Raw genomic sequence first — 25,842 nt, forward strand, 5'->3', positions numbered from 1 at the left:
GGTGAGCTCTGCCCTGTGGGAGGTGATACTTTGATTTTAGGTGACCCTCATGTGTAGTGTTACTTAGGGATTCTTACACAGGGTGGGAGTATCGATAGGTAGAGAAACTGTAAGAGTTCTTACAAGCCTCAGAGTCTGTGAGTCTACAAAAAAAATTTTTATTAAATTTATTGATAAGATTTTTTTATAAGCATGGGAAGATGATATGATCTCATTTGAACTGGGCACAAGCATTAAATATTTTAACTGCATGGGTGTGTATCATCTACATAAAACGAACAATCTTGCCAAAGGCCCCATGCAGTACATTAGCTCCGGCTGGGCTCATTGGAATTGCCAAACAAGATGATTCATAATAAAAGCTTCGTACAGTGAAAACTGGGAACTGTGAAACTGAGGTTCCAGGTTATGGGAACATCATTCCTGTTCATCTACTTTCTCATTTGCTATTGGCTCCTACCTTGCAACCTAAGAGTCAGATTCTGCTCTGTTAGTAATAAGAGGTCTCCTTGCACTTGGAACAATATATGTCTCATTATTCTTTTAGTCACTCGTTTGACCATTCACTCATGAATAAATCTTGATTGAGCGCACACTTTATATTAAGCACTGTACTAAGAACTGGGAATGCAAAAGTAACTAGGCTGTATGTCCTAGTCCTTGAGGCACATGTGGGCTAGTAGGAAAAACAAGCATGCAAATAAAAGTATTTGCAGGGTCTCTAGTGCTGTAGTAGAGATAAGCTGAGTGGAGAGGGCTCAGCATGCTACTTCTGCCACTCGGGTCTTTGTCTCTTACTTCCATCTGTACAGCCATGACCTAAAAGACTAAATGTATTTTAAAAATTATTATCCCTCTGGGATTAATTGGAGAACTTCAGGCAGTTTCTATGTCTGGAATAATGCTGGTTACTGAGTATTTTTCCACACCTTGGCAGCCTCTTGAGTTTGACTCTGCCGTGCGCAGCCGGGTCAGCAGCAAGAATGGCTAACACATCGGGTTCTGCTGCTCTCGGGTTCTCCACGCATCGTCAGTCATGTAGTGCGCTTACAGCAACCCCAGGAGGTGGGCATTTTTATTATTTCCATGTTAATGATGAGGTAACTGAAGCGCTGGTGGGCTCTGCAGACTTTAAAAGTGCCCAACGTATCTAAAAGCATGTGGTGGTAGATCTGGGATTTGTACCCAGCAGTCTAGCCCTGGAGGCCAAGCGGTCAAAACACTCCACCGCTCTGTTCCAAATCACAAAAGGTCTTTCCTGGTCATGAGAAGAGATCTAAATGCTGCCATGAAGGACCTCAGATCTGTTCTCACTTGGGCCTCACCAGCCCCAGGAGGGAGATTTTACTCTCTGTATACAGATGGGGAAGCAAGTTTAAGTAAAATCACCCAAGTTTACCTAACTAGTAAATCCTTTAGGATGTGTATATCATTAGGTAATACCAAATTAGTCATCGTACACAATAATAAACACATTTGCTTCAGGGAACTAAGAATTGATATGTTGAAAGAGGGTGTTATTTTTTTATGGGTGAGGAATGAAGGGATAAAAAAAAATGAGCTTTTATTTGAGTATTATCATGCCTTCAGTTCCACAGTTTGAGTGAGGCAGTATCCTAGACTCCATTTATTTGTCCCTTATTAATTTAGGGTGTTTGATTTGTGGAATATGGACTAAGATAAGTAGATGGTCTCTAATTCAAAGATGTACTCCTTTAAACGTTGAATGCTCTTAGCATCAATTTAAGATTTAGATGTTTCTTCTTTTCTGATTAACAGTTTACGAATTATATATAGTTGTTTATACATTTTGATTTGCTCATCTCCATTTGATTACTAGGATAGTAAAAGTAACTTTTTAAACAGTAGGTTCTTTCAAACTATGATATAATGTGGTTTAATGTGTTTAACCCAAATGTGGAAACACATGGACTGGAAGAAAAGCCTCAAACTCGTCTATCCTAAGTTGTAATAAACTGTCGCAAATCAGAAGAGGAGCCCTCGGCTTCCTGGGCCCCTGTGATAACATGGTTTACAGTTCCTCCGGGTGAAATGTGCACTGGGCATTGTCCCAGCGTGCTGTTGTCACAGCACCACAGGAGATGTCACAGCGCCGTGTCTTAATCCTGATCCTGAAGGTGTTCGGTATATTTACATGTTATGTGCTTGGCCAGTGGGTCAGGGGACAGATTGAAAGTGTTTTCTCTACCTAATAATTCACTTCCTGCATGTTCTTCAGGACCCCCCTCAAACTCGAGCATTTCCATCAGTTCTTCTTCATTCACCCCAACCTATAGCCATTTCTCCCAAGTTACTTGATCATTTGCTCATTCTCGTTACTTGATATATGTCACTTACTACCCAATGATAATTATTTTTATGTGTGTGCCCTTTCTGCCGTACTAAAGGTCAAAGAGTTGGAGGGTGCAGGAATTGTCCCTTAAACCAGTGGTTTTCAAACTTTTTACACTTGAAGGCTGGTGAAAATAGGAGAGTTATTTCAGGGACAGTTAAGGCAGAAATCCCCTGAGCATAAGCAAATTTGACTAGGATTGTTGGGTCTATAATCTTCATACAACACCAGGGTGGTTAACTCTTTCACACACTGGCACGAAATTTCTGGACGACCTTTCCATGATGGACAGGAGTTGAAAACACTGCCTTAAAACCACTTGTATTCCCAATACTTATTACAGGGATTAATAAATGTGTCAATGACTATGGGAAGAAAGTGATCATCTTTGCCCACAGATATAGTGGTTAGGCAGTGCAGCACTGTTAGCACAGGCCATCCTTAAACTTGCTGCTTATTTGCAGGATACAGTGATGGAAATTACATTCAATCTAATTTTCAGTGAAAACAATGTCTTAAAAGGGAACTATATTCCCACCTAAGGGATGTTCATTCTAAAGGAAATTTTAACCAATACTCTGTTTTGTTAACTATGACTAAAATATTTGTATATAACATAAAGCATGTGTATGTATTTAAAGCATATGTGTGTATGTATATGAATTATACAGGGTAAATAGAGTAAGTATTGCATGTTTTAAGATTTAATTTAGTTTTAGTTTATTTTTTAACTACGGAAGTATAAGAGGTGTATGGACTTCTGGGAAAGGACTTAGGGGACTTGAAGAAATAACCAGAAAAACGGAGGCATACCTCTCGCACCCTTTGTAGGAAATAGTGGGGCCTTGGGCAAGGTAGAGCTCACAGTTCGGGAGGAGACTATTGGAAGTTGTTTCAAATATTAGCAAGGGTAAAAAGGGTATAACTGGCCAAGAATAAATCAATGAAAAATCACTGTAAAGTAAACTACTGTGAGTCCAGGACTGCCAATGAAGTAATCAACTGTACATGAGCAAACAGGCTTTGGTAGATGACTCAGAGCCCCATATATCCGTATTGCTCAGGAAAAAGTGTGTTTTGAATTCCAATCAACCAACATGCAAAGTCTGGAAACAGAATAAGCTGCTGAGTAAATTCATCAGGTGGGTCCCCAGGTGCCGCAGCCTTGCACCTGCTGTGGCGGCATAGAAACATGATGAGGGCCTGCTGCTGGAGAAGTGTTCTGTCTGAAACCAGTGCATTGCAGTCGCTCATTCTAGGTGAAAAGCCAGCAAGGGTCATGTTTAATTTTCTGTTGTGTAACTTCTGAGATTCCTGTCTGTGACATTTCAGCTTTCCTTTCCCGCTTCCTCAAAAATTGAGCACCTACGAAGGATACAGCCCTGATCAGGTGTTGGGAACCTTGGTGACTTTGGCAGCCTTCCTGCCCCCAGTGCTCTCAGCCTAGCTGCCAGAGAGAGAGAGAGAGAATCCACTCATGGTGTCCAGTGTGACAGTGGCGTGTAGAGAGTGCCATGGAAGTGTGGAACAGGGAGCAGTTGATCCAGCCAGAGGGGAGTGACTACGGAAGGCTTCCAGGGAAGGTGACGAGTGAGCTGGCCTTCAAAGAATGAGGAAAAGATCACCAGGCAGAGAAGGAAGCAGAGGGAAGAACGGGAATCAAGTACGGGTGCCAGAACAAAGTTTCCTCCTTCCCTCCTCCCTTTGGCCTGCCCTGTCTCTGGAGGGCAGGTGAGTATGGGTGTGTGTGTGTGTCTAATTAACTAGAGTGTCAACTGAGAAAATATAATCACCAAGGGGTTCAGATACTCACTACATGACAAGGCTAGTTACAATAACAGGCTGCTTTTTAAGCAATAAAAATAATAGAGAAAAGCCCCAGCCATGACAATAGGCTGACCTTGCCTGAGAATATTTTCCCCTTATAATTGCACTGGGTTCTTCTAGACATCCTGGCTCTCATGAAATTCTTTCTCCTAAGATATCAGTGCCTTCGGTCCAATTTCAGTAAAGGTGTTGCAGGTGTGGGGACTTTTTATAAGATCTCCTTACACAGTTGACTGTGGTTTAGAGCTTCACCTTTTCCCCCTTGTTTCCAGGGTCCCATGGGAAACCTCTGTGGCATCGCCTCTGCTGCTCACGTTGCCCATCCTGCCTTTCATTGTGGTCTTTTACTCATTCTCTATTTGTGTTTTCCAACCTTACTTTACCTTCTTCTGTTTGCATCCTTAGTATATATTTAAGCCACCTACTCCCTCATAGTTCTTCTGTCAAACTTTGAAAGTTTGCTCAATGCAAACTAAGAGTATGCTTCCAAAGAACGTATGTTTTCTTTTTCAGGTTGCATAGTTTGTTTGTTATAATAAATTATTAACTAGATCATGCTTTTCCAATAATTCCTTTTTCTTGAGTATGAGCCTGACTGATAGCATTCAGGTTCTTGTGTCCCACTCCAGACTCTTAGAATCAGAACTTCCAGAAGGGACTCAGAAAGCACTGTACACATGGAAGGAGTCTGTAAGTGAATTAAATGGACAGTTTTTACTTCTTTGCTTACTTTCCGATTGGGGTGATATGAATTAGTGACTCAGTAAATCAACCCGTCAACCAATAAACAAGTGCAGAGGGTGATAGAGGGAAATCAAGCAGAATGATATTTTAGGGAATGGCTGGCCTTGGTGCATGTTATATAACACAAAGGAAGACCTCTCCCTGGGGCACTTTTAGGGCTGTGACCTACAGTATGAGAAGGAACTGATGAAATCAGCATCAGGGAAAGAGCTGTGTCTAACCTGTTTAGTTCTATGTCCTGGGTAATTAGCATTATCATTGGCTTCTCACAGGGGCTCAGTAAACACTTGTTGGATGATGCATAAAACCTTGGAATGGAATCTGAACAAGGGAATCTAATGAGTGCTGTTTAAGTTTGAAGGGGTCACTAAGTTAGGTGGGGTTATCATCACAAGTAGGATACAAACAGAATTTCTGAAGAAAAAGAGAAAAATGAGAAAACTGGGTAAAGAAGAGCATTTGAGAATAATAGGACCTAGTTGGGAGGAGAGTGGCAACAGGGCTGCTAAGGGGTCAAGAAATAGTGAGCAAACAAGTACATGTTTGCCCCTCTGACATCAATATACCTCTGGTTACTAGGTTATTCAATAAAGACCCACATCTTCTTGTGATGTGATTTGAGCAGTACACTCTTACAGCATATTGCCTTGTATATCACAAAGTAAACAAAAAAAATGTCTTTAGAAAATTAAGATGGTTTCACATTACATTCCTTTAAAGCCAATTATGATAAATACCCATTCCAACTAGCTTAGGGAAAAGTTAGATATGATCAGAAGTAACAAATGTATTGCTACAGAATGTGAATGGTGCTCTGATTCATACTCCTGCCAAATCCAAACTGTAGATGTTTGTCACTTGTTCCCCACCCCCCTCTTGGCAGCAGAAAGCATAAACAGTGCAAAATGAGTATTGGAGAAGCTGGCTGTTTAAGGATTAGCAGGGTGTCCTCACAAGAGTATCTGCACATCTGTGTGTATGTGTCCAATGCTTGCGTAGTCTGCTTTCACGGCGAGGGCTTCAAATGGGGAAAAGATGTGAATCTGTTTTCCTGTGTTCTTGTCTGTACCAGTTTTCAGATCTCAGCTGAAACTTGGGAACTGAGCTGTATATGACTTGCTCAATAACTATTTTGTTTGCATATTTTTTAAGTAAATGTAATGGTGATAAGCAAATTTTCATGTTTAATGGGAGTGAATTCTTCAAAGTAGTCCATATAGATATGACTTGTGTTTTCCGGATGTCCCTGAATTTATTCAGTCTATAAAGCAGTCTCTGGTACCTACCCCCATAGTGGAAAATGTCCACTGAGCACAAGTACTGGTAGTTCGGTAGTTGTCTCAAAGCCTTTTAATGCACTCCCAAGCCTCATATCATTCTTTAGAGCTCTGTTGACTCGATTCAGCTGCCATTCTTACTGAACTTTCTAAGCCCACAGTACTATGTAAGTGGAAGACTGAAGGGCAGAAGGGCTTGTCAGAGGCACAGAGACTGTTGGCTGTGTATGCTGGTGGCTTCCGTTGTGAGGGCACAAGTGAAGGGCCGCTGTCAAGTGGTATCACCTGCTCTGGGGCAATGGACGCTCACGGTAGTGACACAGTTACCAAGAGAAAAGGCAGAAGTCTGATCAGTAGGCTCTGCTTCATGAGGAAGGGAAGGACAGGCTTGTGTTTAAAAGTTTTAAGCTTCAGTTATCTGGAAAGTGGATTATGTGGGCCCTCATTCTCTGATAATAGATAAATGAGGGAATCTGGCAAGCCTCACCCCCATTATATGTAATCTGTGGTGGCTTCCATCTCCCTAGCCCCTGTTTTCAAGGGGAGGGCAGCCATAGTTATGCTCTGTCAGGCGGGGGAGTGATCACTTGGAACTGTTTGGTTCAGTGTACTGCACAGTATATTTCACTGTATTTACCTATGTGCTCTTTATGATTACTGCACCTAATGAAAAAATTTAAAAATTAATATTGCAATAATAAATCTTATATTTTATACAATCTATTTTTATTGATTCCATTTCAAGGGTTATAGCATGAATTTTACCCTTAATGACTTTCTCACACTCTTACTGTGCATTTTCCTATTTAGTAAACTACCTGTTGGTAAAATGAGGGAAACTACCTCTAAGACATTCATTGGGAAAGGCAATCTTAACTTTTTCTTTCCTCAACTACGGAGGATCAATTTACAGAGCTGCTTGCTGTAGAAGCCCAGTACATGCAAGTATATTTGCTTCCAAAATAGAAACAGAAATAGCTTTAGTGAGAGCATTTTTTTAAAGGTATGCTCATGGAAAAATATTAAGACAACAATAAAAGATGTAAGGAAGAAGGATAAATCACTTGGATCATGCTGCCTATATCTGCTATATTTGGATATGCATTTTGAGATCTTTTCTCTGTGTGTACATGTACACACACAAATACATGCTTAATTTATTATTTTTATTTTTTTAAAGCAGTATTGCTATTTTTATTTTTGTGTGTGTGTGGCAGAGACAAAGAGAGTCAGAGAGAGGGACCAATAGGGACAGACAGACAGGAAGAGAGAGAGATGAGAAGCATCAATTCTTTGTTGCGGTTCCTTAGCTGTTCATTGATTGATTTCTCATATGTGCCTTGACCGGGGGGCTACAGCAGACTTGAGTGACCCCTTGCTTGAGCCAGCAACCTTGGGCTCAAGCTGGTGAGCCTTGCTCAAACCAGATGAGCCCTCGCTCAAGCTGGCGACCTCGGGGTCTCGAACCTGAGTCCTCCACATCCCAGTCCAACACTCTATCCACTGCACCACTGCCTGGCCAGGCTAATTTATTCTTTTTAATTAGAATAGAACAGGGGTCGGGAACCTTTTTGGCTGAGAGAGCCATGAACGCCACATATTTTAAAATGTAATTCCATGAGAGCCATACAACGACCCGTGTACGTTAGGCATTATCCAATAAAAATTTGATGTTGTCCCAGAGGCCAGCTATGATTGGCTCCAGCCACCCGCAACCATGAACATGAGCAGTAGGAAATGAATTGTAATACATGAGAATGTTTTATATTTTTAATGTTATTTTTTTATTAAAGATTTGTCTGCGAGCCAGATGCAACCATCAAAAAAGCCACATCTGGCTCACAAGCCATAGGTTCCTGACCCCTGGAATAGTAAGATTTACTTTTTTGTTAGTAAACTCAGCAATATATTATGAATATCTTTTGTGCCAATATATATGTTTTAATAGCTGTGTTAATCAATATGATTGTTTTCAATAATCTAATTTTCAATCAATATTCTTGAGTTCAGTATTATGGTTTTCAATTATTTTAATCTTGTTTTAAAATATTGTTTATATTGAAAGCAATGAAATAGCTCCTATTCTTAACATTTCTTTCTTTTTAAAACTCACCTTTACATGGTGACCCTGTAAAGGACGGTAATTCTACCTGTTGTGGAGACCATTATGATATCTTGTATACACCTGCATGGTAATCATTAGCTCCTCTGTCTCCTTTGTCTTGTTACTTCCAGTGATTAGCACCATGCTTGACACTTAACAAGTGCTTGCTGTATGTTAGCTGAATAAATATCAAAAATCTGAGAGCATTCTGGATGCTCCATCTCCACATACCATTTTCTGCTGGAATCATGTGACATGCATTTTAAATTTGCTGCAAAATTTTCTCTCTCACTTGGCATCATACAGATCATCTATTTTTCTGTTAAGTTACTTGGACTATACATTGGCCTTGACTAAAGGAAGCTATGAGTAAAACCCAGGATCATCAAAAGGAAACTTGCATGTCATTCAGTCCAACCTCATTAATATGTGCATGAAGAAACTAGGAGCAAAGAAATAGAATGGACTTTTTTTTTTTTTTTAAAGGATGCTGTGATCCAGTGGTCTGGACCAGAAGTACCTTCTCTGTGTATGACACTTGGCTGATTACTGGGTATCCTAAGATGAGTAAGATATAAAAGGGATCTCCCCTGAGAATGTCAGTCTAACAGAGCAACCAGATGCATATAGAAATTGGATACCATGTAATAAATTGTGTGTGTATGTGTGTAAGTGCATGCATGTATGGGCACACAACAGCAACTGAAGCACCCTACCAGGTGTGTTTATAAATTACCTAAGGAAGTACAGCAGGGGAAGTAACCAACACTGTGTGGGCAGTTGGAACTAACATTTTCTGAGTGTTTTCTGTTTTGGGCACTCTACACACATTATCTTATTAATTCTCACAAAAATCCAGTTGGGTCATTACTGACATGCTCATTCCACAGCTAAGAAAAGGAGGGGAGGCCCAGAAGGGTGAGTTGATTTGACCATGGGCAAAACCAGGCTTTCAGTTCAGGGTCTGTTTGATCTGAAGCCTATGCTCTTTTTACTCTATGGGGATGGGAAGTGGGTTTCATTTCAAGGGCAAATTCCACCTGATTGCTGAGGCAACTTGAAGCCCTGTGCTGTGAGGGAGTCCAGGCCACAGCTGGGTTGAGAAGTAAGGGGTGGGGTAGATTAATGGCGGTCGCCATGCGTCGGCTGGAAGGTGGGAGCCCTCGTGTCGGGACGCTGAGTTCCTAAGCTGCACCGTGCTCTCACTTTTCCAGGCCCAGCTACCTCTAACTCAGGCTCCCCAGCTCCTACTTCCTCTTCCCTTCCTCTGTGCTTGGAGTGGTGTTCTGTGCCATCTGGGTGTGCAGAATCTCGTCTCCTAGCCAGGTCAGCATTGCAGTGTCCTATGCTGTGAACCTCTTCAAAATTTTCAACCCCACCAAAGATACCGCTTCTACATTGCCCCAAGACTCTACCCTGCTAATGGCAGTTCATGTGGTGAAATATGCTTACAGCTTAATATGTTAATGATCTTAGGTAAGGGACAACACAGGCCTTTCTAATTTGAAGGAATGACTCTGGGGAGAAGAATTTCAGACCCTTGGTCAGGCTACTTGGGATCTGTCAGTTGTGAACATGATACCAGGCAATGTACCAATGCACATAGCTGACCTCACACCTTTTCTTAGATGCTAGAGAGCCCTTGATATAATTGTTAGTGAGGTGCTGAGGTATTGTTGGCCCATGCCTACAATATTTAAAGGGAACTGAGAGGAGGAGATGGTGTTTTCTTATGCATTTTATGACTTCCAGCTGTTACCCAGAGTTAAACACTAGAATTAGGGCGAGGCTGTGGTCCTAGCTGGTATGCTTCTGCTTTAAATTTTATCTCAGAACCGCTTGGCACCATGATTTTCAATTTTCCAAAGCTGACCATAAATTTAAAACAAGTGTTTGAAAACAGTTGTCAGAGTCAAAAGATCCACCAATGGTAACAATAGTGTTAAATGAATCATTTGTGGAATGCTTAACTGCTCATCATCTATTTGAAGTGTCTTAGTGTTTTTGTTTTCTGCAGTAAAAATAAGTCAGGTTTACTAAAGGCATATATTTTCATTCCTTTCACATATGTGACAATCTATTTTCTGAATTATTGGACTTCTAAAACACTGTGGGTAAATGCATATGCATTTGAATGCAAACCATATGTGGAAGTGTTATTTTTAAATTATTGAATAAGTTCTTTATTATGGAAAGAGCATTTTCACTTGAATATTCTATTAGTGTATAACTTACACACTGTAATGCTTCTAACCAAGAACCATTCACTTTTAAATTTTAATTTTAAAATTCTTTTGAAATAAGAAGAGCTTCCCTAAGATGGGGTTCACAACCTGATTTTTATGTAGAGTTGTAATTTTCTATTTCAGTAGCTCAGACAGCCCTGTGGCTTACTAGGTTAGCATTATTGCTTGTGCCCTGCCACATTTTTCCCTGGGCTAAACACAAAGAATAACAGAGTGAACATATTTAAAATATATCCTCCTTGATGAAATGAGTAGTCCACGTGCCAAAGTAAAACTGTTCTGTGTGAGTGATTGCTTTTGTTACAGCTGCTTTATTTGTGTGCCACTCACACATCAAGGTTTCTTTTTAACTGCATGTGTGAATTTTTAAACAGATGAAAATATGGCTATATTAATAGAAAAATATGAGTCTTCAAGAACAGGCTTCATGCAACGTGAAGCCTCAACCTTCTATGTATCCTGTCACTAAAACCCCAAGAATGCTAAACTATCTTAAATGCATTCCGGTGAGGGGCCCTTCTCCCAGAGGGATTAGGATTCTTCTTATTTTCTGATGTGGAGATAAGGTGTTAACCAGAGTATTGTTTGAGATAGTTTGAAAACTTCCAAACAAGGAGGGTGGCAGTTATAGATTATTTCAACATAATATTGACTGGAAACTTTGAAAGATATTTTATATCACCTGTCACCAATATTTTCATTTGTAATTGTATCTTCCAAAATGTTCGATGTTCAACATTCCTTAAGTTGATGTTTTTGACTACCTTAAATTACAGTCATTCAATATTATTTTAATACTTAATTGAGTTTCTGATATATGATTCAATATACTTTAAAAATTAATATTGAGCTTATTATATTGGTTTTTAAGCATAGCACTGAAGCTAGTTTATTTAATTACTAGAGGAAAACTCATTTATAGTCTTTTGATTAGTGAATCTCTTAAACAGGTACTAAAAAAACATAGAACATCATTAAATAAAAAATAATTGCTTCTCAATATAACTGACCCGTCACTTGGCAATAGAAGTAAATGAGAATTGTTAACCAAATGCATTCATCATAGAGAACTTGACTCTTAGCAGCTGGCACATGGGAAGGTGGCCACTTAGTAAATTTTACTAATGGGAGGACACATGGCTCCTGTGCCCACTGACTGCTGATGACTCCCAAGTCAACATTTCTTCCTGGAGGTCTCAGCGCTCTGACACACGTCTGGCTGCCCTCTCCCTGTCTCTGCCTGGAGGAGCCACAGATCCTCTGGGTGCTCAATGCCTAAAATGGAACCACTTTCTCCTTCAAAACCCACCCCTCCTCAGTCTCTCCCTCATGGTTACCAGAACCACCTGCTACCCAATCACCCTGAGTTTCTTCCTCTCCCTCACTTGCTAGATCCAGTTCTTCATCAAGGGGTAATGTTTTCCTTCCTTACTGATTCTCTAACCAGTCTCCGGCTCTCCTTTCGCACCACCACCACTTTTCCAAACCCTTATAATTTCTCCTGAATTTTAGCAGGTCTTCGGATGAATCTCCTGGCTTAGGCTAGTGTTCTTGCACTTTAACTACACCATAGCATTCCCCAGGGGCTGGTTAAAACTGGCGATGCCCAGGTCATACCTTCATCAGTTTCTCCTTTAGGAGGTGTGGGTTGGGCCCAGGAATCTGACCGTTAAGCAGGTACCCCAGTTGATTCAGACAAGTGGGAGCAGTTGGCGAGGTTCACTTATCTTCGTCCATCCTGAGTACGCAGACAGTGCTTCACTCTGAAATGTAGGAGGAATCTGTGCCTCTGATTAAAAATCTTCAAAGAACTGTTATTCTATAGCAGTAGTTTTCCTATTATGCTTTGTGGGGTTTTCATGGGTTCCTCAGAGGGGTGTGTGGATGGGGGTGGGGGTGTTGTAGTATGAAGATGAGAGTAAATTTTGCTACAAAGAGCTTTAGTCAACTTCCCCACCTACACCTTTTCTTTCTTTAGTCAGAGCAGCTCTGAGTTTGAAATTTAACAAGCTCTTCTTTGGGAAGGATTCCTTTACTTTTTTCAAGAATGAATGATTTGAAAAAAACCACTGATCTACAGAAGTGGATTTCCAACTTTTTTTTAAACTTGGAACTCACAATAAGATAGAATGTATATTCTGTATTATGGCTTGATATACATTATTGTGCGTAACTGAAGCAAGTTTTATGAAACATACCTTTACTATAATTGATAAACTCTGATGTTTTCTGTTCTGTTCTATTTTATTTTTTGGAAAATTTCTAGTTGCAATTTTGCAAAAATTGCAAATGTGCAAAATTGATTTTATAACCCACTAATGAGTTGCAATTGAATCTGAAAAGCCTCTGATCTAGTTTTTTTTTTTAGTGTGATTCCTTTATGAACCCAGAACATAGAAATATTTTCTTGATCCTCCCAAGTATGGTATATTCTAGATGCTTAAGAGAGAGGTTAATAATCCATTACATACAATGCATACCCAAGGGCATTCGGGCTTATTCTCTTGATAAACTCCTGGTTTAAAAAAAAAAAAAAAAAAAAAAGCTTGGCCCTGGCCAGTTGGCTCAGTGGTAGAGCGTCGGCCTGGCGTGTAGAGGTCCCGGGTTCGATTCCCGGCCAGGGCACACAGGAGAAGCGCCCATCTGCTTCTCCACCCCTCCCCCTCTCCTTTCTCTCTGTCTCTCTCTTCCCCTCCTGCAGCTGAGGCTCCATTGGAGCAAAGATGGCCCGGGCGCTGGGGATGGCTCCTTGGCCTCTGCCCCAGGCGCTAGAGTGGCTCTGGTCGTGGCAGAACGTCGCCCGGGAGGGGCAGAGCGTTGCCCCCTGGTGGGCGTGCCGGGTGGATCCCGGTCAGGCGCATGCGGGAGTCTGTCTGACTGTCTCTCCCCGTTTCCAGCTTCAGAAAAATACAAAAAAAAAAAAAAAAAAAAAAAAGCTTATGGGCTCTGATCTATACAGCAAATCCAAAGGCTTATGGGTTCTGATCTATACAACAAATTCAAACTGCTGAGAATTGTCCATAGGGTTCTTCCAAATGTAACCTAGCTTCGTTTCCTAGACTTCATCTTACTTCCTCAGTTACCATCTTGAAGTAATGGAATTCTCTAATGCATGATGCTGTTTCTCAGTTCTGCGTGGTCATTCTTGACCTTCAGCACTCGGCTCAACATAGTGTCATATCACCTGAGACCTTCCTTGACAGTGGTCGGAATCATCACATCCAGGTTTCGTGCCTGTCGCTGCCTGAAAGGCAGGACTGTCCACTGTTTACATCAGCAGAGGCTACAGCTGGTGTAATACCTGACCTTGGGTGGGCACTTATAAACTTTATTTATACTCAACTGACTCATCTCCTCTGCTGTGAGTGTGTGGCTTCATACTTAGTTCTAAGACAGACAGGTATAAGCACAGCCTGCATGCTTCAGGAGCTTAGCCTCTAAGAGACAGGACATATGTATTTAAAAACTACCTCCACTATTGCAAATGCTCAAGAGGTTGTCTGGGGAGTCAGGCCTGGATTCAAATTATGACTGTTCTGTTTGTTGGCTTTTGGACCTACGACAAACTCTTGAGTCACTGTAACCTTTCAATCCGTCTTAGGTCCTGACCGGGCGGTGGCGCAGGGGATGGAGCGTTGGACTGGGATGCGGAAGGACCCAGGTTCGAGACCCCGAGGTTGCCGGCTTGAGCGCGGGCTCATCTGGCTTGAGCAAAAAAAAAAAGCTAACCGGCTTGGACCCAGGGTCCCTGGCTCCAGCGGGGGGTTGCTCGGTCTGCTCAGGGCCCACGGTCAGGGCACATGTGAGAAAGCAATCAATGAACAACTAAGAAGTCGCAATGCGCAAAGAAAAACTAATGATTGATGCTTCTCATCTGTCTCAGTTCCTGTCTGTCCCTGTCTATCCCTCTGACTCTCTCTGGCTCGGTGGTAGAGCGTCGGCCTGGCATGCAGAGGTCCCGGGTTCGATTCCCGGCCAGGGCACACAGGAGAAGCGCCCATTTGCTTCTCCACCCCTCCCCCTCTCCTTCCTCTCTGTCTCTCTCTTCCCCTCCCGCAGCCAAGGCTCCATTGGAGCAAAGATGGCCCGGGCGCTGGGGATGGCTCCTTGGCCTCTGCCCCAGGCGCTAGAGTGGCTCTGGTCGCGACAGAACGACGCCCGGGAGGGGCAAAGCATCGCCCCCTGGTGGACAGAACGTGGCCCCTGGTGGGCGTGCCGGGTGGATCCCGGTCGGGCGCATGCGGGAGTCTGTCTGATTGTCTCTCCCCGTTTCCAGCTTCAGAAAAATACAAAAAAAAAAAAAAAAAATCCATCTTAGGTAAGACTAGAATCATAACAAGGGTAGCAACCTCATAGGGCTGGAAGTTGCTACTATTGGGTACAATGTGGGACCAGGGAATCTGTTATTAATAAGCTTCCCTCATAGTTTCGACGGCCAGCTATGTTTGGGAACAAGAACTCATCTTAATCAGTGTTTCACTATACTGTCTAATTATGATTGGGAAGCAAATCAAATTTGTTTGAGTTTTATAAGAAGTTGAAACTCATAGTTTTATAGAATTTAGCAGTTTTCTACCTGGAAAGCCACCTTTTTCCTCTCATTTACAAAAATATCACTTCTCTTTGAACATCTCAGGACAGTCCAGGCAAGGAGATACAGAGAGCTCTTGGGTGACTCTCAGGCTCTAAACAACCAGTTCTCCTCTAAACAGCCTCATTTGCTTAAAAGAGGTCTTACATCCAAATTCCACCTCTGTACTTTTCCATTTGTTTCAGATGACCTTCTGGACCGGGATAAGTCTGTACTTCCTCTTTCTATGTGATGGCCTTTAGGTTTTGGAGAGTTAACAACACATTGTGTGTCTTTCCTTAGCCTTTTCTTCTCTAAGAGACACAAACCTGTTTTCCACATCTATTTGTTAATACCTGATTTTTTAAAAAAAATTTGTGATTTGGGTTTGGCATGCTCTCTGAAAACTCTGCTTGTTCCCAGCTGTCATAGTCTGAGCACTGACTCGACTAAAAAAAAGTTGTATTAGCTTTTTCTTCCAAAATTTATTGAAAATTGAGGGGGATTTATAAATATGTATTTCCCAGGACCCATCACCTGCCACTCTTTTAAGAAATAGCCCATTTGTATGTTTCTAACATCTCATACATTCTCTAAGAATTCTCCAAGATTAGAGTTTCCCAAGGCCAGACCATTCTTGACATATTCTTCTCCTTTGACATTTTTTGGGCAGTTTCATATCTAGCTGCTGACATACAGTAAAAACTCCAAAAGAATGAACTGTCAGATAAACTGCATCTGCTCTGCGATGCCCCGGGCGGAGGAGTCACGGAGCTAAATGGTGTTTCCCAGGGTTCCTGCCCTGAGTGTGGTCACTGTCTCAACACCACTGAGCACCCTTTCTCTAGCTTAGCAGTTAGTGTGTTGGAGCTGTTCTGTCAAAGACTTGCCTTTTGTTATTCTTGGAAACGGTATAAAGGAAAGGTCAGCAGATTTGTGTTTCTCTTCTTACTCCTGTGGCCAGCATATATTTTTGTTGGAATCCTTCCCTCCCTCCCTCCCTCCCTCCCTTCCCTTTTTTTCTCTCTCTCTTTCTCCCTTCTTCCTCCCTCCCTCCCTCCTCCTCCCCTTTTCTCTCTCTCTGTCCCTCCCTCCCTCCTTCCCTCCTTCCCCTTTTCTCTCTCCCTCTCTCTCTCCTTCTCTCCCTCCCTCCCTCCCTCCTTCCTCAGGAAATATTTCTGTTAGCAAACCACAAGATGATTTAATTGTGATAGATGCAGTCAGATATGACATACTACAAATGGGACTTGAAAGGCCAGAAGTACCTCTCTGTCTTTCATCTCTCACTTAGTAATAAGATCCCTCTGGCCCACTGCTGAGCAGCCTAGCATGTGGACAGGAGCACAGACTCTGGTGCCAGGTTATCTGGGTTCAAATCCTGACTCTTCCACTTATTAGCTGTGTGGCTTTTAGCTTATTACCTAACTTCTGTGTGCTTCAGTTTTCTCAGGTTTAAAATGAAGGTAGTATCAGTACCTGTTTCCAAGGTTTGTTATGGAGATTACATGGTAAATTCATATATAATCCTTAGAACAGTGCCCCTGATGTGTAATCATTGCTCAATGAAAAGTTTGTTAGGTGTTGATTGAATGAATTATGTAATTTGATACAAAAAGGAAAATATATATGAATTATCCACATATGACAGAACATAGATTTGAATATTTATTTAGTGTTTCAGTTCTCTAATCCAAACTAGAGTTTTGTGCTGGAGTGGGAAAAAAAGCTTTTATGATTTTTTTTAAAAATCCTATTTTAAAACATAGTTTTTAGGAAAACATATTGTCAATTTTCTTTTATCCTTTTTTATGTGTATATGTGTGTATAAAATATATCAGACAATTATAGAAGATACACATACAGTTTAAAGAATAAAATGTTAAAAAGACCTGTTCACTTGCCACCCAATTTAATAGAACATTACCAGTATCTCTAGAACCTCTTATATGCCTAATCCCAGTGGCCCTCTCTGTTCTGCAGGAATAACCATGTCATAAATTTTGTGTTAATCATCTTGCTTTTCCTCGTGGTTTTACCACGTATGAATGGATGCACTGTGAGATATCAGAATGTTAAGATTTACCTTCTTTTTGAAACTATAACACAATGAACAGAGTTTCATTTTTGGTATATTTGGACTCATTCCCATCTTATTTTTTTAATTTGTCCCATTTTTTCCATGTTTGCTCCCCACTTTCCTTTTTTGTTTGTTTTGAGGTCTTGAGGTCTTGTTTCCTTTCCTTTAGTTCCATGCAGCAGCCTCCTAGTGTGGCTCTAAGAGCTAATGGAGAGAAGGTGTGTGCGGTGCTTCCTGGGGAGGGCCGTGTGAGCCCCGCATTACCCAACCTGAGGAAGCAGATACGGAGGTGTAAAAGATCGTGGCGAATAGAGGGTTCCCAGCTCCTTGCCTCTCTAACCGGCCCGGGTCTCACATGCTCAGATGAAGGGCGGCAGTTTTCTTTGCAATTGTCAAAGCAAATTCTTAAGATCCCGTGATGCCACTGGCAGGAGGCAGGACCAGAAGAAACCTAACTGAGCGGCCTGAGGTCTGAGCACCCGTTGCTTGTTTTTCTCTCCCTCCAGGGGCCTTCGTGGTGTGCTGGACCCCGGGCCTGGTGGTCCTGCTGCTGGATGGCCTGAATTGCAAGGAGTGCGGCCTGCAGCACGTGAAGAGGTGGTTCCTGCTGCTGGCCCTGCTCAACTCCCTCATGAACCCTGTCATCTACTCCTACAAGGATGAGGAGATGTACAACACCATGAAGAGGATGCTCTGCTGCTGCTCCCAGGAGAAACCCCGGGAGCGCCGGCCCAGCCGCGTCACCTCCACCGTCCTCAGCAGGAGTGACACGGGCAGCCAGTACACAGAAGACAGCAACAGCCAAAACACGGTCTGCAACAAGAACAGCTCCTGAGCCACAGACCCCTCCGCCCGCCCAGCCTCCCCGGGGGAGGAGCTGTTGAGACTGGTTACCGTCTCTAACAAAGCCCATGTACAGTGTTATTTGAGGTCTGAATTAATCATTGCTAGATTAACAAAGAATCGTGTTACATAGTTTAAAAGCATGGGCAGTCCAAGGAGGACACAGTGCATTTAAGGGAATGTGCAGGAAGAGGGAGTAGAGCACGGGGCTCCCCGCACTGCCCTGGGAGCCTCGCCCGCTGGCCCGCAAGCGCACTACGGGCTCTGCCGCACTCTTGTAGCCATTCTCTGTGTTTTAAAAGATGTTGGTAAAGGGCTTAGGCCACAATAAATAATACTGTTACTTGAGCCACTTTACGTATCTGCTTGGAAAGCTTATGTAGTTCTTTCTGCATGCATTTAAAAAATTTTAAAATACTTCATCAATGAGAGATACATATGTATATCCATATTTTTTGCTCAGAGAAACCATGGCCAGTAGCTAGGAATTCAAAGGAATCTCAGAATAACCGATCAGTAAGGGTGCCAGATAAACTTGATTTTTAACTTACAGAACATTCTGAGGAAAAGAACTTACTGTAAAGTAATAAAAAAGGTCAACACTGAAAACTTCTTTTGAAGCAAAAAAATAGTCTTGTGTTCCTCTAATTGTGCATGAGTGTGTAAACGCATCTGTATATTTATACATTTAAAAATTATATTTAAAGGCATCAAGCACAGTGATGAAATAAATTTACTGGCCACCTAGACTTCCCGGCCAAAGATTATAGCTGTAGAAATGACCTGTTGTTTTCTGAAAAAAAAAAGACAAAGAGGTGATTCATTTGAAAATGGACATACAGTAGAGTAAGAGGTATATTGACAGCGGGCTGAAGTCCTCCCACGTAGGATCCAACAGCAGGACACCAGTCCTTATTTTCGGATTCCTCCACGCCTTAGTGGCTTGTCAGTTAGTATGTGGGATGATTGTCATGTCTCGTGTTTGCCCACAGTTATCAACGTGCTTCCACTTCTTGTCTCACTAGTGGACTGCATTTTGATGGGGGTCCTATTGAAATATTTTCTTCTTCAAAGACCTAAGTAGGCAACATGAAAGGCAAGTCGTTAAGGAAAAAGAAATGTTTCATAGATATAGGCTACTGACCAATTTTCTGTGCTAAGCAGTTAGAGTATATTCTGATTTTAAAGTAACAGTACCTTCACAGCAGATATTATAGTATTTATGTAGTTTGCAAAAGATGTTTACATTTTTTGGCTATGTGATATAACATTTATGTGCAAGAACTACTTGTAATAAAGGATTTGTAAAGTCATGCTTTTAGATATAGCCTAAAATAAAGTGTTATGATTTGAAGGTGTAGATTTCACAAACTCTGTGTAGTAAGTGGGTCCATCTGAAGCTTATATCAAAGCTACCTATAAAATAAAAATTTAAAAAGAATCTCTTCTCTCTTGTTGAGATTCATTATTGCTTTGTGTGTTTTCGAAGTAAAAACATAGGTTATGGTAACTATAGTACACATTCTTACTGCAGAAGAAAAATCACATTTGCCATGAAGTACACACTCTTTTTCTGTTTTATGTAAGCATTTAGAATCTGCAGCTGGCCAAAGGGTAGGGAATTGAAATTGAGTTTCAGTCCCCAAATAGCTACTAAGGGATCTTTAAAGGTTTTATTTTGAGGAAAGTATCATTTTTAGCACCCTGCAGTAGAATGTCATATTCAGAAAGATGTCTGGAGGAAATCCAAGTGTGAAAACTCATGGTGGGAATGCGTAGCTTTTGTTTTTATGTACACACATATCTCAGATAGTGCAAGAGTAGAGAAGTCATGTATATTTGGAAATGACAAGTGGTAGCAGTCACAGGGCTCATTGATAAAACAGCAGGCCCCCTCATAGTTGGGGGAAAAAAGTAAAAAAGTTTCTTCTCAAAATTTAGGACCTGAAGCTTATCTCCAAGTCGTCGGGAAGATGGTTCTAAAATTTTGAGTTAGATCTTTTCAGAATAGTTGCATACAGCATGGGCTACTCCCTAGCTAAACAAGATTTAATTTTCTTAGATTTATATTAATAGTACTATCCAATGTGTTCTGATAAGTCTGTGTTGGTGGGAGAATTTAGTTCTTTGTGAAAACTGCCTGCTTGGAAAGAAATATTTTTTTGGATATAAGTTGTTGACATTTCTTGGTGAAATTGTTTCAAAATTGGTGGTAAACTTTGGGTCATAGTATGACCTTTAGAAGCTCTTAGCACTGAAATGATTATGGCACGACCCAGCCCCCATTTGTTTAATTTCAAATAACAATAAAAGCCCCCATCAATGTTCCAATTTCCCTCACAATTAGCAATCAAATGCTTTTTATAAATACTAAAAGTCAAAATTTAGAAATTTCAGTGCCACTGCTTCACTGGTACTGAGCATGTGCACAGCCCATAGTTAGATGGCCCGGGACCAAGGACTGGGTGATGTCAGTGCAATCAGCTTTAGGCTGCGGAGGGCAGAGGAATGGCTTGACAGCTCTGTTTACCTGCTGATGCTGCCCCACATGACTTTAGGACATGCCCTAAACCAGGGGTCGGGAACCTATGGCTCGCAAGCCAGATGTGGCTCTTTTGATGGCTGCATCTGGCTCGCAGACAAATCTTTAATAAAAAATAATAACGTTAAAAATATAAAACATTCTCATGTATTACAATCCATTCATTTCCTACCGCGGATGTTCATGGTTGCGAGTGACTGGAGCCAATCACAGCTGTCCTCCCGGACAACACCAAATTTTTATTGGATAATACATAAAGTACATGGGTCATTGTATAGCTCTCATGGAATTAGATTTTAAAATATGTGGCATTCATGGCTCTCTCAGCCAAAAAGTTTCCCAACCCCTGCCCTAAACCATGTTTGTAGGCTAATTTCCTCATGAGGTTAAACATATTTTGGGCTGACCAGTGGTGGCACAGGGGATAGAGCATTGACCTTGGATGCTGAGAACCCAGGTTCAAAACCCTGTGATCAACAGAATGCAGGCTCATCTAGCTTGAGTGTAGGCTTACTAGCTTGAGTGTGGGGTCGCTGGCTTGAGCATGGAATCATCACCATGATCCCAGGGTCCTTGGCTTGAGTCCAAAGGTCACTGGCTTGAGCAGGGTTCTCTGGCTCCAGTTGAGCCCCCTGGTCAAGTTACCTATGAGAAGCAATCAGTGAACATCTTAAGAGATATCTAATTGAGTTGATGTTTCTCATCTCTTTCTCAAAAAAAAAGGGGGGGGATAATTTGGCTTATTAGCTCATTAATCCTCGAATCATTTACAGAAGGGCAGTAGAAATGCTTGGCTCTCTTTTTTAGTTGAATGAAGGAGCATAATGAAAGTAAACCCTCTTAAGGCACCTGTGAAGGTGACTTAGCAACAAACTCAAGCCTTGTTAGTTCCTGGAGTAAAAATAACCAAAACGCTATTCTACACAAAGACATCTCTCACCATGTACAAACAAGAATGAAAACCACGCAGAATAGATCTGACTTCTGGATGCTTAGCAGAGAATTATGTCCCCCTTGGTGGACCACCAAATGTGATATTAAATTGCAAATCCTTAGGACTCCTTCCAGTGCTACACATTATCTTCCAGGCATAAGAGTTGGGGTTAGAATCACTTAAAGACATGAAGAATTTTTAAAGGGACATTGCATTTTGCATGTGGGTACTCTCATAAGCACATAATATACCTTAAAATACTTGTAAGTTAAGACTGGTTATCACAGAGGAGTAATGTTGGGATGGGAGATGCTGTAGCTGTGGGATTTTTTTTTGGAGGGGACACTAGCATCCTCACCAGTACTGTTTAGCACAGGGGTCTCAAACTTGTGGCCCGCGGGCCGCATGCGGCCTGCCGAACAATTTTGTGCGGCCCACAGACTAATCCACGAAGTTCAAAATATTTTGGATAAAATTAAGTAAGCCTAGGGGCCTACTTGTATTTTTCATTTCTCTAGCATCCTAGCTAGATATTAGCTTAGTTAACAGCAGTTGTGATGCGAACTACAGTTTCTGGTCGTTTTGTGACACTGAGTAAACTGCATGTACGATTGTGCTTGTTGTACTGATTTTTTTTTTGTTTGTTTTCAACTGCAGTGAGAAAAGTGTTGCATAACAGTTGCCTTTTTAATTTTTTTTTAATTTTTTTTTTTTTTTTGTATTTTTCTGAAGCTGGAAACGGGGAGAGACAGTCAGACAGACTCCCGCATGCGCCTGACCAGGATCCACCCGGCACGCCCACCAAGGGCGACGCTCTGCCCACCAGGGGGCGATGCCCTGGCCCTCCGGGGCCTCGCTCTGTTGCAACCAGAGCCACTCTAGCGCCTGGGGCAGAGGCCAAGGAGCCATCCCCAGCGCCCGGGCCGTCTTTACTCCAATGGAGCCTTGGCTGCGGGAGGGGAAGAGAGAGAGAGGAAGGAGGGGGTGGGGGTGGAGAAGCAAATAGGCGCTTCTCCTGTGTGCCCTGGCCGGGAATCGAACCCGGGTCCCCCGCACGCCAGGCTGACACTCTACCACTGAGCCAACCAGCCAGGGCCAACAGTTGCCTTTTGTAGACCTAGTGTGGCCCGCCGAACGGCTGTGATCTTGCTCTGCGGCCCACATACTGAGATGAGTTTGAGACCCCTGGTTTAGCGTGTGCTCTCTCCCAAATTAGCAGATGGCAAATTACTAATGGCAGTGGTTAGGGGTTCAGAGTGCTACATTATACATAACTCCTGAGCTAAAGGCTTGTAATGCAAACAATAGCACAATAATCACTAACGTCACATGTGAAGGCTCCAGTGCACATCTGTAAGCATATGGTTCACATCATACTATATAATGTGGTACTCCTGTATGCCAGTCCCTGAACATGGTTTGCAATTCGCTGGGCCAGCCAGTTTTGGGATTTGCAGTTCTTACCAGCCTTTTAGAGCATATTTATGCAGCCAAACTTTTATTTTTTTTAAGTGAGAGAGAGAGACAGACAGAGACAGACAGTAAGGGAGAGAGATAAGAAGCATCAATTCTTAGCTGTGGCACTTTAGTTGTTCATTGATTACTTTTTTTTTCTCATATGTGCCTTGACCGGGGACGAGGGGTGGCTACAGCCAAGCCAGTGGCCCCCTGCTCAAGCCAGTGACCTTGAGCTTCAAGCCAGCAACCTTTGGGCTGAAGCCAGTGACCATGAGGTCATGTCTATGATCCCATGCTCAAGCCAGTGACCCTACCCTCAAGCTGATGAATCTGCGCTCAAGCCGAATAAGCCCATGCTCAAGCCTGCGACCTAGAAGTTTCGAACCTGGCTACTCAGCATCCCATGTCAATGCTCTATTGCTGCACCACCACTTAGTCAGGCATGCAGCAAAAATTTTTTTATATCTGCAACTTCAAGTTTGCATAATGTAAATTTCCATAAACTGCATCTGGATTGTATTTGTTATTAAAATTAGAACCTGCACATTCTATATTAATCATAAGATTGTATTAAAGATAAAATGAGGGGGGCTGCTTATAACAAACCCATGTCATTTTGTGCATAATAGGAAATGGTATCCCTTCCTCAAGATACTTGACTTGCATCTAGTGAGAATCATCTAATACACTAATTTTGTTAGAACTTGACTGCTACCTTTCAGAAAACTGCTAATACATATGTACACCCTCAGTGTGACTGGCACACATAGATTTTCTCAGTTCACCACTCACCCAAGTGTACAGGACAACCATTGTGAGAAAGCACTAGATTGCAATTCAGAATACCTGAGTTATGATTTCTGGTGTGCCCTAAATGGCCTCTGAAACTCTAGATCTGATTGTTGATTTTGTTAATGAGGTTCTCACATTAAATGATCTGTAAAGACCTTGCCAGCTCCCAAATTTTGTGATTCTATACATCACCTTCCAGGTATGACTTCTCAAAAGAACCCTAAGTCTTTCAATTCTTTTAATTTTGCTTCTTGCATAGGGATTTCAAAGAAAAGAAGCTCTGTTTCCATTGATCACAGTTGGTTCATAAGCTTTCATGCATAAGAATCACCTAGAGAGACCACCTAAAATCTGTGAGATTAAGGCAGTGTGAAGTGTGTAACCATAAATCCATCACTGATATATAAAGGGAAGGATTTCTGAAGGAAAATGGCACTGCTATCAAAATGCAGAACCTAGAAGTCTCGGCGATCTGCTCCTGTTTGCTAAAGGGAACTTGAATTCAAAATGTGTAAGCTGTTGTTTACTCCAGGAAGGCAAACAGAAAACACACATTTATTTTTACATTCAATTTAATCAACATCCTTGAACAATTGCTAGGTGCTAGGGAACAAGCAAACAAAAAGTCCCTGTCCTTATTTGTTCACGTGCATGAGAAGTAGGGTGTACAAAGTATGAAGTGCTTCCCTAGCTTATAAACATCCATTTTATATGATAGAAAGTATTCATCTGGAAGAAAAGAGATCATGATAAAAAGATCTGGGCACTGAAATGAGAACAAGACCTCAATTCAGCACTTACTGCTCCTGCGACCTTGGTCCAAGTACTTCACATTTTTGAGCCAGTTTTATCATTTGTTTAATGGGGGCCGTAGTGGAGTCATGACACACTTAAGTGAATTATTTAATCAGTTAAGTCAACTTAATTGATTGCAAATGTAAAAATTTGCTTAGGACAGGGCAAGTAGAAAACTGGATCCCCTTGTTCTCATCCCCTTGTTCACCAAATCTAGTCAATTATCTGTTTCTATAAATGAAGTTTTATTGGGGAAAAAAAGTCCTGTCCTAAGCAATTAGGAAAATCATAAATCAAATGTATATACAAATAATGCAAGGGAAATAAAGTGAAAGGGAGCTGAAAATATGAGGGATAAACATGTACGGATGGAGTCAACCTCAAGGTATCGCCATGGCAGACGGTGATACTGGTGTTACAGATGTTCTCTGTATTATGTAGAATCTTCCAAAACCTAAGAGAAGAAAAGGAAGTCACCTAAATGTGTGACCTTTTGGGTTGGGATCAGCTTACAATATACGGGTCTGGGATCTGCAGCTGATCATCTAAATTAGGATTGTGTTTTTCTTAGGTAGATGCCTTACCATACATGTATATAAATTAGGAGATAGACATATCAGTCAGTCATTAGCGAGAAAAACAGAAAACATGCCAGGTACTTGAAGCAAGAAAGTATTTAAAATAGGCAGGAGCATGCTCATTAAACAGTCGGAAAGGCCAGAAGAGCAAAGGTAAGGGGAACTCACAGCTCTCATATCTGCAGCTAATTTCCAGGGAATTATTGCCACACAGGCCACAACTTCTGGAAATGCCTCCTGTACATTACAGGTGATGCACAGAGGGGCACCAGAAGTCACTGTAAAGTCTCCAGTCTGCTGCTACAGGAAGAAAATGGATATCTTCTGCTTTCCTTCTGTCTCCCTCATCTCTCATAATTGTCAGCCACTGGAAGAATCTAAACTGGGATAGTTACTGGCTTTGTATTCTGGGAATTACAGGGTGGGGGGGAAATACATTTTTGGTTGTTCATATGGAAAATAATACAATAATCCATAAATAATGCAAGAATAAACTGTGTTTAACATACTTACAACTAACTGTATACTGCTTTTGCTTCACCCTGTAGAGTTCCCAGACTTCCAATCTTTCAGATTCAGGGGAGAGCACAGAAAGGACCAGCCATGCGCTGACTGCCAGTAGATAGTTCAGCACATAGGGAAAGGAAAAAGAAGAGAGGGGGTCTTCTTGGCTTTGGAAACTTCCCCATTTCTAAGATATGG

The 25,842-nt window shown here is 41.7% G+C and overlaps 1 protein-coding gene across 3 annotated transcripts in view; it reads left to right on the forward strand.

The window, feature by feature from the left end:
- The window catches only part of LPAR3 (lysophosphatidic acid receptor 3), an 88,323-nt gene extending 68,871 nt beyond the window's left edge, over positions 1–19,452 (forward strand). For all 3 annotated transcript variants that reach the window (XM_066268774.1, XM_066268773.1, XM_066268775.1), the window contains one exon: positions 17,705–19,452. In XM_066268774.1, coding sequence (XP_066124871.1) covers positions 17,705–18,033 — 329 coding nt within the window. In that variant the 3' untranslated portion in view covers positions 18,034–19,452. The remainder of the gene's footprint in view (positions 1–17,704) is intronic.
- The last annotated feature ends 6,390 nt before the right edge of the window (positions 19,453–25,842 follow it).

This window comes from Saccopteryx bilineata, chromosome 3, assembly GCF_036850765.1.
Source record: "Saccopteryx bilineata isolate mSacBil1 chromosome 3, mSacBil1_pri_phased_curated, whole genome shotgun sequence".
NCBI classification, from domain to species: Eukaryota; Metazoa; Chordata; class Mammalia; order Chiroptera; family Emballonuridae; genus Saccopteryx; species Saccopteryx bilineata.